The sequence below is a fragment of the Miniopterus schreibersii genome, assembly GCF_964146895.1.
Source record: "Miniopterus schreibersii genome assembly, chromosome: 2".
Taxonomy (NCBI): domain Eukaryota; kingdom Metazoa; phylum Chordata; class Mammalia; order Chiroptera; family Miniopteridae; genus Miniopterus; species Miniopterus schreibersii.
This window is the reverse complement of record NC_138102.1, coordinates 99,645,634-99,659,681: the sequence shown is the minus strand read 5'-3', so window position 1 is coordinate 99,659,681 and position 14,048 is coordinate 99,645,634. Positions and strand designations below refer to the sequence as shown.

Here is a 14,048-nt window from a genome sequence, read left to right as displayed (position 1 = left end):
TTGAACACATGGAAAAATCAGACCTTGCCCTAATGCCACTCCACTCAGACTCCCTGTGCATCTCATTTCTGATACCCCAAGTCTCCCTCAACTTCCTCAATACTCTGTAAGGTGAGAGTTTGGCAGGGTGGCACCACAGGGAGTCAGGAGTGTGGGGCTAGTGCATTCCCCCAGGCTGATGCCACATGGAGGGGAGAACTCAATCCAGGAAAGATGGTATCTGTGAGCAGCATGGGACAGAGACTCAAGATAGGGACACTGGCAGCTGTCCCTCCAGCCTTCTCCCCAAACTCACAGAACCCAATCTCTCCCTGTATGACTTGTCTTCTCTGAGCTGTCATTCCTCTGCCAGAGCTCAGGGTGAGTGCCTGCAGACGAGATTTTGTGCACTGGCCCTTTAAGAGGGCACCTGGGTTTCTAGCAGCCTACTACCTCACTCTGGTGGACAGAATCCCCACTGATTTTCACAGCCAGATGTTATGCAGGCTCTTTTTCCCGGCACTTGTGCTCCGGGCTGGGGAGCCAGGCAGAGGGTTCAGAGCTCTCACTCCTCAGGGGGGGACCTCTGCAGCTGAGATATCCCTCTAGATTCTCAACTGCACATGGATGCAGCCATTTGAGTCTCTGCCCTTCCTACGAGTCTCAGCATGGCTTCTTATGTAAATCTGTAGTTATAGGACTTCTGTTCAGCTAGGTTTCAGTTGGTTATTCAGGTTTATTGTCCTATAATTGAGTTATAATTCTAATTTGATCCTGGGAGGAGGTGATTGTAACTTCTACCTACTCTGCTGCCATCTTGGATCTCCCTCCTGAAAAATGTTATTTTAGTTGTTAATTTTTTTATTTTTTTCAAGAAGAGAGAACAGAAGGGGGTTCACATTTACTTAATATACTAGCATGCAATCATAATTTTGAAAGGCAGTTTATACTGTAATAGTTTTGTCCTTCAAACTTATAAGTAACTCTTTAAAAAAACCCTTATAAGTAACTCTTAAATAAGAAATTTAAAAATAAACCTAATACTCAATTGCTACTGAAAATACCATTTCTTTTTATACCAAACCAAACATGTATACAGACAGCCTACTTTTTCTAGAATTAACATTTTAGAACAAATAACTTCAGGTAATACAATGAAAACTCTGGAAAATATGCAAAGAAAAAATAAATATATCAACAACTCACAACAGTCAGAGTTTCTAGACTGGCATAACAAAGTAGTGGATTTAAAGCAAACCAGTTCAATATGGTATTTTCTTAATAAATGATTACTAAACTACCATTTGACTCCATACTACTATTATCAGAAAGAATCAAGCTATCCAACTAATAATCAGCAACAGTCACAAATACCCCTAAATGAAATTCAGCTGACTAAGTTCGTATTCAGTGATATTTTTAAAACATATAATGTGTTTTCCTCCATATCCATTCCCCCACAATGCAACATAGTCACTTCTTTCTCTTACACGTCAGCAGAAGTTAAAATGGCAAAATCTTTGAGAGAAGGGACTTGTAGTACATTATTTTATTTATCTTACAGTCACTGGCAGTGTATACAATACCCCTTGTAAGTGTTCAGTAAATATACATGGTTGGTGGATAACCACAGCTGTTTTAAAACAACACACTCTAAATATTTGTTTTAACAGTTTTTATGTTTTCTCATAGTTTGCTTAAATAGCCTCCTGTTTACCACACAACCACCAGAGTACTATATCTCTAAAAAGCAGCTCAGGGCTTGTCATTCTCATCCTTCAATGGCTCCCCAGTGCCTTTTCTTCTTTGTCTGACTTACTTATGCTAATGCTTCAAAGCCTAACTTGGCTATTCCCTTCCATGACTCCCTAAGTCTGGGTGGCACCTCTCCTACAATGTTTTCACTACGCCCAGAGTTTAATTACCACAGAAATTATAATATATTGTAATGTCTGTTAAGTTGCCTGATTCCCATCTAGGTCAGTGGTTGTCAAACTTTCTGGTCTCAGGATCTTCATATACCCTTAAAAATTATGTAACTCCAAAGATCTTTTGTGTGTGTGGAGTACAGCTATCAATATTTATCATCAGAAATTAAAACTGAGAATTTTAAAAAATATTAATGCATTTTAAAGTGACAATATATACATTATTTGTTAATGTAAATAACATTATTATGAAAAATAACTATGATTTTCAAAATAAAATAAAAATTAGTAAGAATAGTACATTTCTTTTTACATTTTTACAAATCTCTTTAATGTCTGACTCCACATGGAGAACAGCTAGATCCTCACATCTGCTTCTGCTTCCCATCTATTTATTATATTCTACATGTCTCGTAGCCTCTGAAAAACTCTACTGTACACTTATTAAGAGAATGAGAGTGAAAAAGGTAAATAATGTCTTGATATTATTATGAAAATAGTTTAGCCCTTACAGACCTTTTGAAAGAATCTTAAAGACCCCTCGGACCTCTAAAATCTTTGCTCAAAGTAATTAATTCCTTGAAGGCCATGGCATTCCTTTTCTTTGTATCCTCACAACCTGAAATGGTACAAGATTCCTAACAAGTATACAGTAAGTGCTTGTTGAGTGCATAAACAAATGAACAAATAAATGGATAAACAGATGATTACAAATAAATTCAGGCTGCCTTCGAGTCCATTCACTCAGAATTTCCAAAGTATTAATCTACACAAAGCTCAAAAAGTAAATATAACAGTTTTGAGACAATTAAACATCAATTACCATCCATCTGAATGAGTAGCTCAGACTTGACTCTGCGACTAGCTTCATGCTCATCAGAGGTCCCCCTTCGACTGCAGATAGAATCTATCTCATCAATGAAGATCGTGGTAGGGGCGTAAAATCTAGCCTTTGGAAATATTTTAAAGGAATCATTCGATTATCTCATAAAACAATATGAATTTTTTAAAATGCCATTTCCTCCTTCTAAAATCATGGTTAAATCATGGTTAAAGAAGAGCAGAAGTTTCTCACTGCTTTAGTCACCATTTTTGGTTATTGACAGAGGTTAAATCAACCATTCATATCAAAAAAGTAAATTTCTAAAAAATAAAAGATAAGTTATATGGTTGGCGAAGCTCAGGGACAAGTATGTGGGGATAGTACTATTCTTTCTCCTATAATGTTTGAAAATTTCCAAACTACAAAATATTTTTTAAAAGATAAACCAACAATCTCTTTACTCAAATATGCATTCTTAACTATTGCAAACCTCTTATGAAAAGGAACCGACTTAAATGATAGATCAATTTCTAACTGATTTTTAAAATATTTATTAAAATAGACTTCTGCTCAACCAGTTCATTAGAGATCCAGAAATGTCAGTCGCACCAAACACATTTAAAGTCTTTTACCCTCACTGGATAGGATGCCAAAGGGCCTTCTTCTACCTCAGAGAGGAAGATACATCAAAAACACATCAACAATTCCAGAAACCCTAAATCCCATATTTTATTAGTATGTCAAGAACTATTAAACTACAACAATACTTGCCCTAGATGAATGGATTTAGATTATAGGGATATCACTGTTTACACCAACAGTACTTTGAAATCTAAATATATCATCACTCACCATTTCAAACAACAGACGGACTAATTTCTCAGATTCACCTCTATATTTAGATGTCAATGTAGAGGAGGAAACATTGAAGAATGTTGTGCCACATTCAGTGGCAACAGCTTTAGCTAGCATGGTCTTACCAGTGCCTGGTGGTCCAACCATCAGCACACCCTGAAATTTCAAAAAAGGTAGTAAATGATTTATCAGATTAAAATGATTTCTTATAAAATATTAGCTATTAAAGTTCAAGAAAATTTTCCCATATCATTTTATAGATACAAAAAAATGAAAAGTGCTCTAGCTGGTTTGGCTCAGTGGTTAGAGTGGTGGCCCTCGGACTAAAGGGTCCCAGGTTCAATTCCAGCCAAGGGCAAGTACCTCAGTTGCAGGCTCAATCTCGGTCAGGGCGCATGAGGAAAGCAACCAATTGATGTGTTTCTGTCACATCAATGTCTCCCTCTCTCCCTCTCCCTTCCACTCTCTGAAAAGCAATGGAAAAATATCCCCAGGTGAGGATTTAAAAAAAAAAAAAAAGAAGTGATTTCATAAAATGTCTCAAATCAGAGATACTCAGAGATGGGCTAACAAAGAGCCTAGACAACAAGGAATCTTCTGATACACTTAGAAAGAACCTACCCAATTTTCCTAAACCTGGCAGAAGATAAATATGCATAGTCTTAAATACCACTTAAGAGTGACTGCTCTGTGTAAGCAAAATGAAAATAAGATGAGAAACTTATCTTCCATAACACACTTATAATATATACCTTTTAATCAAAAATAAAGATCCGTTTATCAGTTAACACAGTAACTAAAATCTAGTGGTGATTCAAACATAATCAAGTTAGCTAGCATTTTATCAGTTTAATGTGCTAGATAATAGTTTACATAAAATACTGTTACTGATGGAAGAACCACTAAATATGAACTAAAAACTAAATTGTAGTTACTCCTCACCTTTGAAAATAAATAAGCAGGAAAGTATTCTATAAAAATAAAGTAATGAGGAGTAAAAATTATTTGAAAACACTAGTTCTCTAGCCTTGAAGGCTAATAGATTCTTAAACACTTACTTCACTATCCACTTCTATTGGGAGCTCAGATCATAGTTAACACTATGATCTCATTTCTTTTGCATAATAGTTGGTGATCTAAAAAGGAATTCTGACCCATTTGTTAATTTAGTTTAATAAGCTGAGGATTTAAACTTTGAAAGCTATGTGCACATCAAAGTTTCACAACTAAATTCAGAAACCAGCTGTAGAACAGACCAACCAGGGATCACCAGGATTTAAAACACTAATTTTAGTAAAAATTTTGTGCTTTGCCAGGAGCCTTTAACTGTGCATGAGACTGCTATTTTGAAAACTACAAAAGAACTAAAGTATAGGCACAGCTATAGCCAAGTTCATTCTTCTCTTTCTAATGGCCCCTCCCTTTTCCAACCTTAAATATAGTACAATATTTTTACTTCTGACCTCCTCATGGCATTACTCCTTTGAGTACCTATTCTATTTCCTATATTTCTTTCTCTACTGGCCCTTTCTCCTTGGTATATGAACATACTTAAATCTGTCCCATTTTTTAATAATCCTTTGCTTAACTCTATAAATCCTCTAGCTACTTTCTACCTCTCCCTTCCCTTCTCAGCTAACCTTCTTAAAGAAATGGTTTAAGTTTACTATTGCTTCTTCATGAGCTACAATCTGGCTTCTGCCTCCACTACTTCACTAAAAATACCAAATTCACTAATCTACTGCCACTTTTCAGCTCACATGTTCCTTCTTTCTCTCTGACCTCTGATGTTGCTGATACTTGGTATTCAGTCCCTTCTTCCTGAAACCCTTCCTCCCTGGGTTGGTTGTAACACTGCTCTTTTTTGACACTTCTCCATCATGACTATCTTCAGTGTCTTCAGGTCTACTCTTTATCCTGCCCTTTACATTCCCAAAGCTATTCTAAGTCTTTTGTGTTCTTTTATAAACTCCTTGAACAATTTCATCTACGTGCATATTATCAACCACCACTTATATCTCACAATTTTAACTTAAACCCTATTCCAAGCTCCAGACCTCTAATTACCTGTTGAACATTTACTAAACATATTTTGTTTCTACTTAAACCTGTTCCTTTTTTCAATTTCCAACATCAGCTCATTGTACCCTATATAATAAAAAATTTGGCTGGCCAGTTCCTGGGAGGAAGACTCTAAATTCTTGGACTTTCCCAACTGACAGGAGTGTCTTTGTTGTCCATGTTGAGCCCTGAAATTTTATGCTAATGAGGTGGCTCATGGTGGGGCCCTATATAGTTTACGCTAATAAATTACTCAGGATGGGGGCTGCCCTTCCTAAAAAAAACCCAACCATGTAATTAGAGGGTTGGGGCTCTGGGGAGAGGAAGGTGAGACTGGAGATTGAGACATGGACAATGATTCAATCAATCATGACCATGTAATGAAACCCCAACAAAAACTGGAAGCTGAATCGTGGGCGAGCTTCCCTGTTAGTAACACTCTATGCACTGTCACACATCTTTGTGCTAGGAGGGTAAAGCAACCTGACTCCACAGGGAGAGGACACAGAAGCTTTACTTTCAGCATCCTCCCAGATCTCGCCCTATGTATTTCTTCCTTTGACTAATTCTGAATAACTTCCTTTTTCTATAATAAAACTGCAATCTTAAGCATAATGCTTTCCTAAGTTCTGTGAGTCTTTATAGAGAATTACTGAACCTGAGGGGGTAGTAAGAAGCCCCAAATTTATAGCTAGCGGATCAGAAGTGAGGGCGACCTGGGGAACACAAGTTTGCAGCTCGCATCTCAAGCAGGGTAGTCTTGTGGGAAACTGCCCTTAACTTGTACCAATTTGGGGTAGTGGGTGTCAGAAGTAACTGCATATTCCTTCGATTCAAGCCTGGAATTATCAAGTCATAAAACTTGCCCAGCCGGGCATGGCTCAGTGGTTAAGCATCGACCTAGGATCCAAGCGATCGGGGTTCGATTCCCAGTCAGGGCACATGCCCGGGTTGTGGGCTCAATCAGTGACTCTCATCATTGATGTTTCTATCTCTCTCTCTCCCTCTCCTTTCCTCTCTCTGAAGTCAATAAAGATATATTTTAAAAAAAACAAAAACGAAAAACTTGTCCCTCTCCCTTGTCCCTATAAATTATCATATACCTCAAAGCATCTCTCATAAATCTACCCATTTGTTCATTAACCAAATAACAGATGCCTTAGTGCAGGTCCTCATCATTGGCTAGACTGTTGCAACAGCCTCCCGATCAGACTCCTCATCTATATGCAATCTATGCCAACTCCAATCTATCCTCCATACTGCGGTCACAGCGATCTTCCACATTTGCAAATCACCCTTCTGCTAAAAACTTACAGGGCTCCTCATGAAGGTAGATTACACCTACCTCCACAGCGACTTTAAAAGTCCTTTAAACACCTATTTTAAGACCTTATTCTCTCTTTAAAATATTGTTTTAGATGTTATAATAAAGGGAAAATGTATGGTAATATGTTCCCCAAATTAGGTAAATCTATAACAGTCTATAAAAGTACTTGAGTCCTAGACAGTGTGTTCAGCGGTTAGAGCATCAGCCTGCACACCAAAAGGTCATGGGTTCGATTCCTGGTCAAGAGCACGTACCTGGGTTGTGGGTTCACTCCCTGCCCCTAGTCAGGGCCCGTGTGGGAGGCAACCAGTCTATGTGTCTCTCTCACATCAATGTTTCTCTCTCTCTTTTTCTCCCTTACTCCCTTTCACTCTCTCTGAAAAGCAATGGAAAAACTATCCTCTGGTGAGGATTAACAAAACAAAAAAAAGTATTTAAGTTGTGAGACCAAATCAAAATGCCATGGTGCCCCAACTACTTGTGTAAACAAAAAGGAGAAGGGATTGAGAAGAGGAAACAGACCTTCCCAGCTAATTCAGGAGGGCAAAGTAAAACCACTCTTTTATTGCACTCTTACCAGTTAAAGTAAAGGAAGGCTCTGCCTCTGCTAAGACCAAAGTACATTTCAGGCAGCAGCTGTTGGAAGGGTTTTTCAGTATGCTAACAGGAAAACACTAGAGTTAGGAGGAACTAGTTCTAGGAAGGTTTTAAATTCTAAAGCAGATGGCAAGCTAAAAGGAAACACATATTCTGATTATGTCTGAGATTTATATGAAGTCTAGATGAAGTGATCAAAATAATTAGTGAAAAATAGGCTAATTTTTAGAAAGGTATTTATTTGACCAAACTTATTCTATAAGACTATGTCTGATTACTGTTTAATTTGCTTGCTTTTTATTTACAGAAAGGGACATCTAGAAAATTCTTAAAATGAATCTCTAGCTGAGCAGCCCTGAGTGAAATAACATAACTAAAGACTATAGTTTCAACACTCCAAGCCCCTCTCCTGCCATGCAGAGGCTGCATAACTCAACTACAAATTCAAATCCAGGAATTTGGGGTACATAAAAACCTCTCTCAACCTTTACAAACTGTGTTAATAAACACATATAGAAACTACAATGCTGTCTTTCATTATCACGCAAGCAGCATTTTTACACCTATATTATTTTAATAAATTCTCACCTTCCAGGGCCTTCTAATCCCTTTGAAGAAGTCAGGCATCCACATCGGAAGAACAACAGCTTCCCTTAGCAACTTCTTAGCTTCTTCCAGATCTGCTATGTCATCCCTTTGCAAGAACAGCAAAGTTTCATGGGTATTCAAGAATGCTTCTGACTGATGGTCAATACTAATTCTTTTTTTTTACTTGTGAAATTATTCTTATATTAAGAACATTATTCTAATTCTTACTGCATAAAATGTGATCAGTGATCAGATAACATTCCAGTTATTAATTAGAACATGTTACTCAATTAACAACCTCTTTCAGTTATGTCAATATCAAATTAAAGTGTCCTTGTTATATTCTGAGAAAAGGACTGTCCTGTCGATTCAATACACTCATATTATGGATCAAGTCATAAACAAAAGATTAATTGCTAAAAGAGAAGACTCACGCCGAGCCAACCCATAACTTGTCTTCTCTGCTACTTTAATTCAAGAACTTAAAAGACACTAACCAATGAATGCTAAGATTCCTGGACACAATATCTCTCTCAAGGGCTTCCACCAGATCCTTATCATATCCAGCACCATCAAATTTTGGAATTTCACCATCACTCACACCATCTTGTATATTTTTCCTTCCCTGGACACAGGTATAAAAAATGCACTGGTCAATAACAACATAGTTTTAATTAGCATCATTAAGCTATAAAAAATGTAACGTAATCACTTTAAAAATAATTTTTTATTATTTTAAGAAAGTGTTTTCTGATTACCCAAATGCTATCCTCTCCTCAGAAACAGATGAACTGGCCTGCTTTACTATACACTTCTTCAAATTTACATTCTGGGGGGAAGAGCTACAGGTAAACTAAAATGATCCTTGCAAAATACCTCTGAATTGGTGGGTGCAGGGGATTTCCACCAGAAAGTATTGAAAATATTAATGCAGAGAAAAAAAGAAAATTTATTTACTGAAAACCTACTACATAGCAAATAATCTCACATATATTACCTCATTTAATACTCACAACTACAAGGTAGGTAATACTATCCTTATTTTTACAGATAAGGAACTGGGACTGAAAAAGATTAAACAACTTGATCAAGTTCACAATTATGAAATGTCAGAGTAGAGATTTTAACTCAGGTCTTCCTAACTTCCCAAACCCATGCATGCCTCTTCAGATCACCGCATCAGATCACCTCCTGCCTGGCAGAGCCAGCTTAAAGCTTAAGAGTGGGTTGTGTATGGCCAAACTATCACATCCTCCAAAGCATCCGAAAAAGCGGCTGCTGACAAGGAACAGCTGGGTCTCAATTATATCTCACAAAGCCTTTTCCCTGTCGCTTTAAGTACCCCTCAAAGTTCAGTTTCTTCTTAGTAAAGTCCTTGGGCCACATCATAAAGTCACTGTAATGACAATGGTAAAAGAACCTTTTTAAATAGTATTATTAAGACCACTGAAGCAATATACCTACTCAAATTCTTTATCTAAAAATATGGTAGCTTTGAAAAAGAATTTTATGCTATAGTTTCTATGTCAAGACTTATTGAACTACGAAGAGCTTTAAATGAAACATGCTCAGCCGTTACTGGTGTGGCTCAGTTGGTTGGGTGTCACCCTTTGCACCAAAAGGTTGCCGGTTCAATTCCCGGTCAGGGCGCATGCCTGGGTTGTGGACCCAATCCCTGATAGGGGGCGTGCAGGAGGCAGCCAATAGATGTTTCACTCTCACATTGACGTTTCTCTCTCTCTCTCCCTCTCCATTTCTCTCTCTCTCTAAAAATCAATAAAAATATTTTTATAAAAGAAAAAAAAACATGCTCAGTTGCTAGAGACAGTTCAACGACTGGACTGCTTCTGCAAACAGAACGAAGTACTTCCCCAGAGCTTCAGCCTCACCATTACTGTCTCATACAAAAATAAAAGGGGCAAACAATAAAAAACTGAGTCAATTTCCTAAACTTAATCTGAAGAGAGAATAGGATGAATCTATTCTACTATACATACTTCATCAGAGATAAACCAAAGCTGAGATGGCTCCCTTTGACAAATGCTCTAATTCTTTAAGCTACCAGGTAAATCACCAAACAGTAATTTAGTGACTTGACCAAAGAAAATGAGTAACTTATTGTTTCTGGGTAGCATCATGGGTACAGTATTAAACTAAATTTTCAGAAAGATTCTTCTGTTTCAGCTGACACCAATATTGACATTATTAAAAGGAGTAAATTTCTGGCATACCTATACAGCAAATGTAACATTAACAAATTTAAAATGATCAGCCTAGAATCATATTTTATAATACACACAGGCCAAGGCTATAAGGTCATATTTAAATAAATCACTGGGAACACTCTGTAATCATTTTAAAGCTTTCTAGAAATAAATCAACTAAAGAATGCAAAAGAAACTGATATATCTGGGACTTAACCAGCCTTCATTTGGCACTGTAACTTGAGATTTACCAAAAAATTACTATTAAAAAAATGTAAGCACACAGCCATTTTGATATAAATATTCAAGTGGTAGGGAGGAGTTGTAAACATTGCCACAGGAAAAGAAGAGCTGGACATTTATCTGAAAGTAGGAGGAATCATAGGATTTTAAGAACAATAAATACCTAAGTATCTATGTCAGCACATTTTATTGATCATTAAGTTTTAAATCAGTGAATAAAAACACCATATCTGCTCTCATCGAGCATCCATCTTTTGGGTGAAACAAGTAATAAGTAAACAAATCCAAATCACACAGAATTATAAACTGTGAAGTGCTATGAAAGCAGAGTGATCAATGTGGCTAAAAGGAACAGGTTGGAAAGACAGGCAGAGGCCAGCTCACCCAGACCCCTGTTCGCCATAGGAAGGAGTGTGGATTTATTCTGAGTGCATGGGGAAATTTTTGAAATGAGATAAGCAAGGAATAACAGGACCTGCTCTACATATTTACATGACCCTCTGGCTGCTGTGTAGAAAGATGGGTGGACAGAAAAGTAGAAGCGAAGAAATAAAAGCCTGTTGCTGTATTCAAGGCCAGGCGTCTCCATCCACAGAACAGGATACTTGGGAATAAGCCAGTCAATTGACTAGCCCAAGAATCCAAAGTTCCTCAGTTGTAGAGATGAGACATGAATACAAATTAAGTCCAAAGAAGATTCAAAGGACTTTTTCAAATCAAAATGGTGAGGTTATTTAAATAAACAAATTTAGAAAAATTAAAAATAATTTGCTTACATTGGGAAATCAACAAAATGAGTGACAGTTATCTTTCATAACAAATACTCAGATAAACTAGAATAGGGATCTCAAATATAAGTAACCGAGGTTGCAGTTAACCAACTGGAGTAACCGCAATACCTAAAAGAAACATTTTTCAGGCAATAAAGCTAACCTCACTCAAGATATTACCTGTACAATTTATACTAATAATACTAACTGCATTGTCACTGAAATGATCTTAGAATTCTTTGTTTAGATTTTCACATTAATTGACAATAAGGTCAACATTGGCAAGAATTTGATATTTAGCATGAAGACTGGTGTACTTTTTTTCTCATTAAAACAAAATATTTTAGCTTCTTTTTACTAGTATCTAAATTACTCATGTCAAGAAATATTTAATGATTATCCATTGCTATTTAATCATTCTATTTGAGGAAAATGATGCTAAATTTAGTGACTAACACGATATTATAATCAATGACACAGTTGGCCTAAAATGCGAGTGGTTTTTGCATTTTATTGAGGAAATTTAGGAAAACTAAATTTGCAGATGAAGTGCAACATAGCCAGTCACTAGTTCAAGTCTTACATTTCAAGAGAAATAATGACAAATGAATTATACCCAGAGAAGGATGGAGGATGATAAAAGGTTCAAAGCCATGTCATATGCAGAAGGACCAAAGATACCAGAGATATTTAAGCTGAAGTAGAACATGCTAATGAAGCAACACAAACAACTAACCTATTTACCTCTATTTATTCTATATTCTTCCAAAGGAAAGAACCAGAACCAATATAAAGCAACAGAAGAAGTAAATCTGAGATCAACAAAAGAAATAATTTTCTAACAATTTTCTGTCCAACAAAAGTCATCTCTCTTGTTAGGTAGTGAGCTACACAACATCAGAATTTCAAGCTAGTCAGTAATAAAAACCACTGACCCACAGTGGTCTTGTTCCTAAGTAGGGATGTGTAACCTTAATTATAGCTTACTTTTGGTTCCTTCTATAAAGCTACTGCCTCTACTTATCGACTTATCCATCTGTTTTCTGAATTCAATAGCCCAAAGCACGTGCAAAATTTCTTGAAAATCTCTTTTTTTGTTTAAAGTGATCTGTATTCGTATCATGTCTGTGTTAGTTCCCCACTTTCCTGTTACCTTATAGTTAACACTTGTACACTGCCTACTCTGTGCTAGGCACTGTTCTCAGCACCTGACATAGCCTTCTTAAAGGTCCTATGAAGTAAGTACTCTTATTATTTCCATCTTATAGCTGAGAAAACTGAGGTACAGAAAGGATAAGTGAATTGCTCCAGCACACACAGCTACATCCTAGGCAGTCTGGCTCCAGAATCAGTGCTTTCAACCACCTGGTACACAATGATATCCTGCTGCACACTGAGCTACTCCAAACCCAGTGTGAGAAGCACATGCAGGAAAAGTCAGATAACATCTCTGAACTGCATCCTACTCTAAGACTTTATTACTTTAAAAAAAAACACAACAGGTTAATAAATGCAGAGTGGTGCTTCCTAATTTCAGTGTTGTGCCCTGCACTGAAGTGTTAATACAAAATACATTTATACTGAAATAATGAATCCATAGCACTCTGGATACTTATCAATATATATGGTCTTTCAACAATATTTACAAATGCTTTCTATGTGCCAGGCACTATTCTAAGTACTAGGAATAACTATGACCCAGACAGACAAAAATCCTTGCCCTCACTGAGGCACACATCCACATTAGGGAACTCAATATATAAATAAGTAAAACAATTAGGGACAGAACAGCAAGTAACTACTATTACAATCTAATACAATAAGGTAAAAAACAAAGTAAAGCAAAAACCAACACTATAAATTACCTGCTATCAGAGAAAGAATTTGTGGAGTGATTTAATATCCAAAGGACAGAACAAGGTATTTCTTAAAAACAAGTCACTGAAAATACAAATGGCCAATAATCATATGAAAGAACTTTCAACCTCATAAGTTATCAGGTAAATACACAATAACAGTTATTATGCTTGTAAAATCACAATGAGATAGAATTACACCCACAAGAGAGACAACATCAAGTGTTGGTGAGGATGTAGAGCAACTAGAAGTTTCATACTCTGCAGACGGGAATGGAAATTTGTATAATCACTTTGGAAAACTACCTGGTGTTACCTACCAAAGTTTAACATACACATATCCTGTAAGCCCATCTATTCTACTTGTAGGTGTATGCTCACTAGAAATGCTCATACATATGCTCCAAAGTAAAAACATAAAACTATCTAAAGCGCCCAGCCAGGCGTGGCTCAGTGGTTGAGCGTCGACCTAGGATCCAAGCGATCGGGGTTCGATTCCTGGTCAGGGCACATGCGCCGGTTGCGGGCTCGATCCCCAGTCGGGGGCGTGCAGGAGGCAACTGATTAATGACTCTCTCATCATTGATGTTTCTCTCTCTCTCTCTCCCTCTCCTTTCCTCTCTCTGAAATCAATAAAGATATATTTTTTTAAAAACTATCTAAAGCAACATTACTAATAATAGTTCCAAACTAAAAGCAATCCAAATATCCATTAACAGTGAAACAGATTTAACTGTGGCATAATACTGTATATTAATGAAAATAAACAAACTTCAGATACATGCAACAGCATGGAAGAATCTCATCAACATATGTT

At 36.8% G+C, this 14,048-nt stretch overlaps 1 protein-coding gene across 3 annotated transcripts in view; it reads right to left on the bottom strand.

Moving 5' to 3' along the window:
- The window catches only part of KATNAL1 (katanin catalytic subunit A1 like 1), a 99,881-nt gene that overhangs the window by 21,850 nt on the left and 63,983 nt on the right, over positions 1 to 14,048 (bottom strand). For all 3 annotated transcript variants that reach the window (XM_081130356.1, XM_081130355.1, XM_081130357.1), the window contains exons 5-8: positions 8,656 to 8,783; positions 8,159 to 8,264; positions 3,583 to 3,741; positions 2,731 to 2,857 (exon numbers count right to left, since the gene is read on the bottom strand). In XM_081130356.1, coding sequence (XP_080986482.1) covers positions 2,731 to 2,857; positions 3,583 to 3,741; positions 8,159 to 8,264; positions 8,656 to 8,783 — 520 coding nt within the window. The remainder of the gene's footprint in view (positions 1 to 2,730; positions 2,858 to 3,582; positions 3,742 to 8,158; positions 8,265 to 8,655; positions 8,784 to 14,048) is intronic.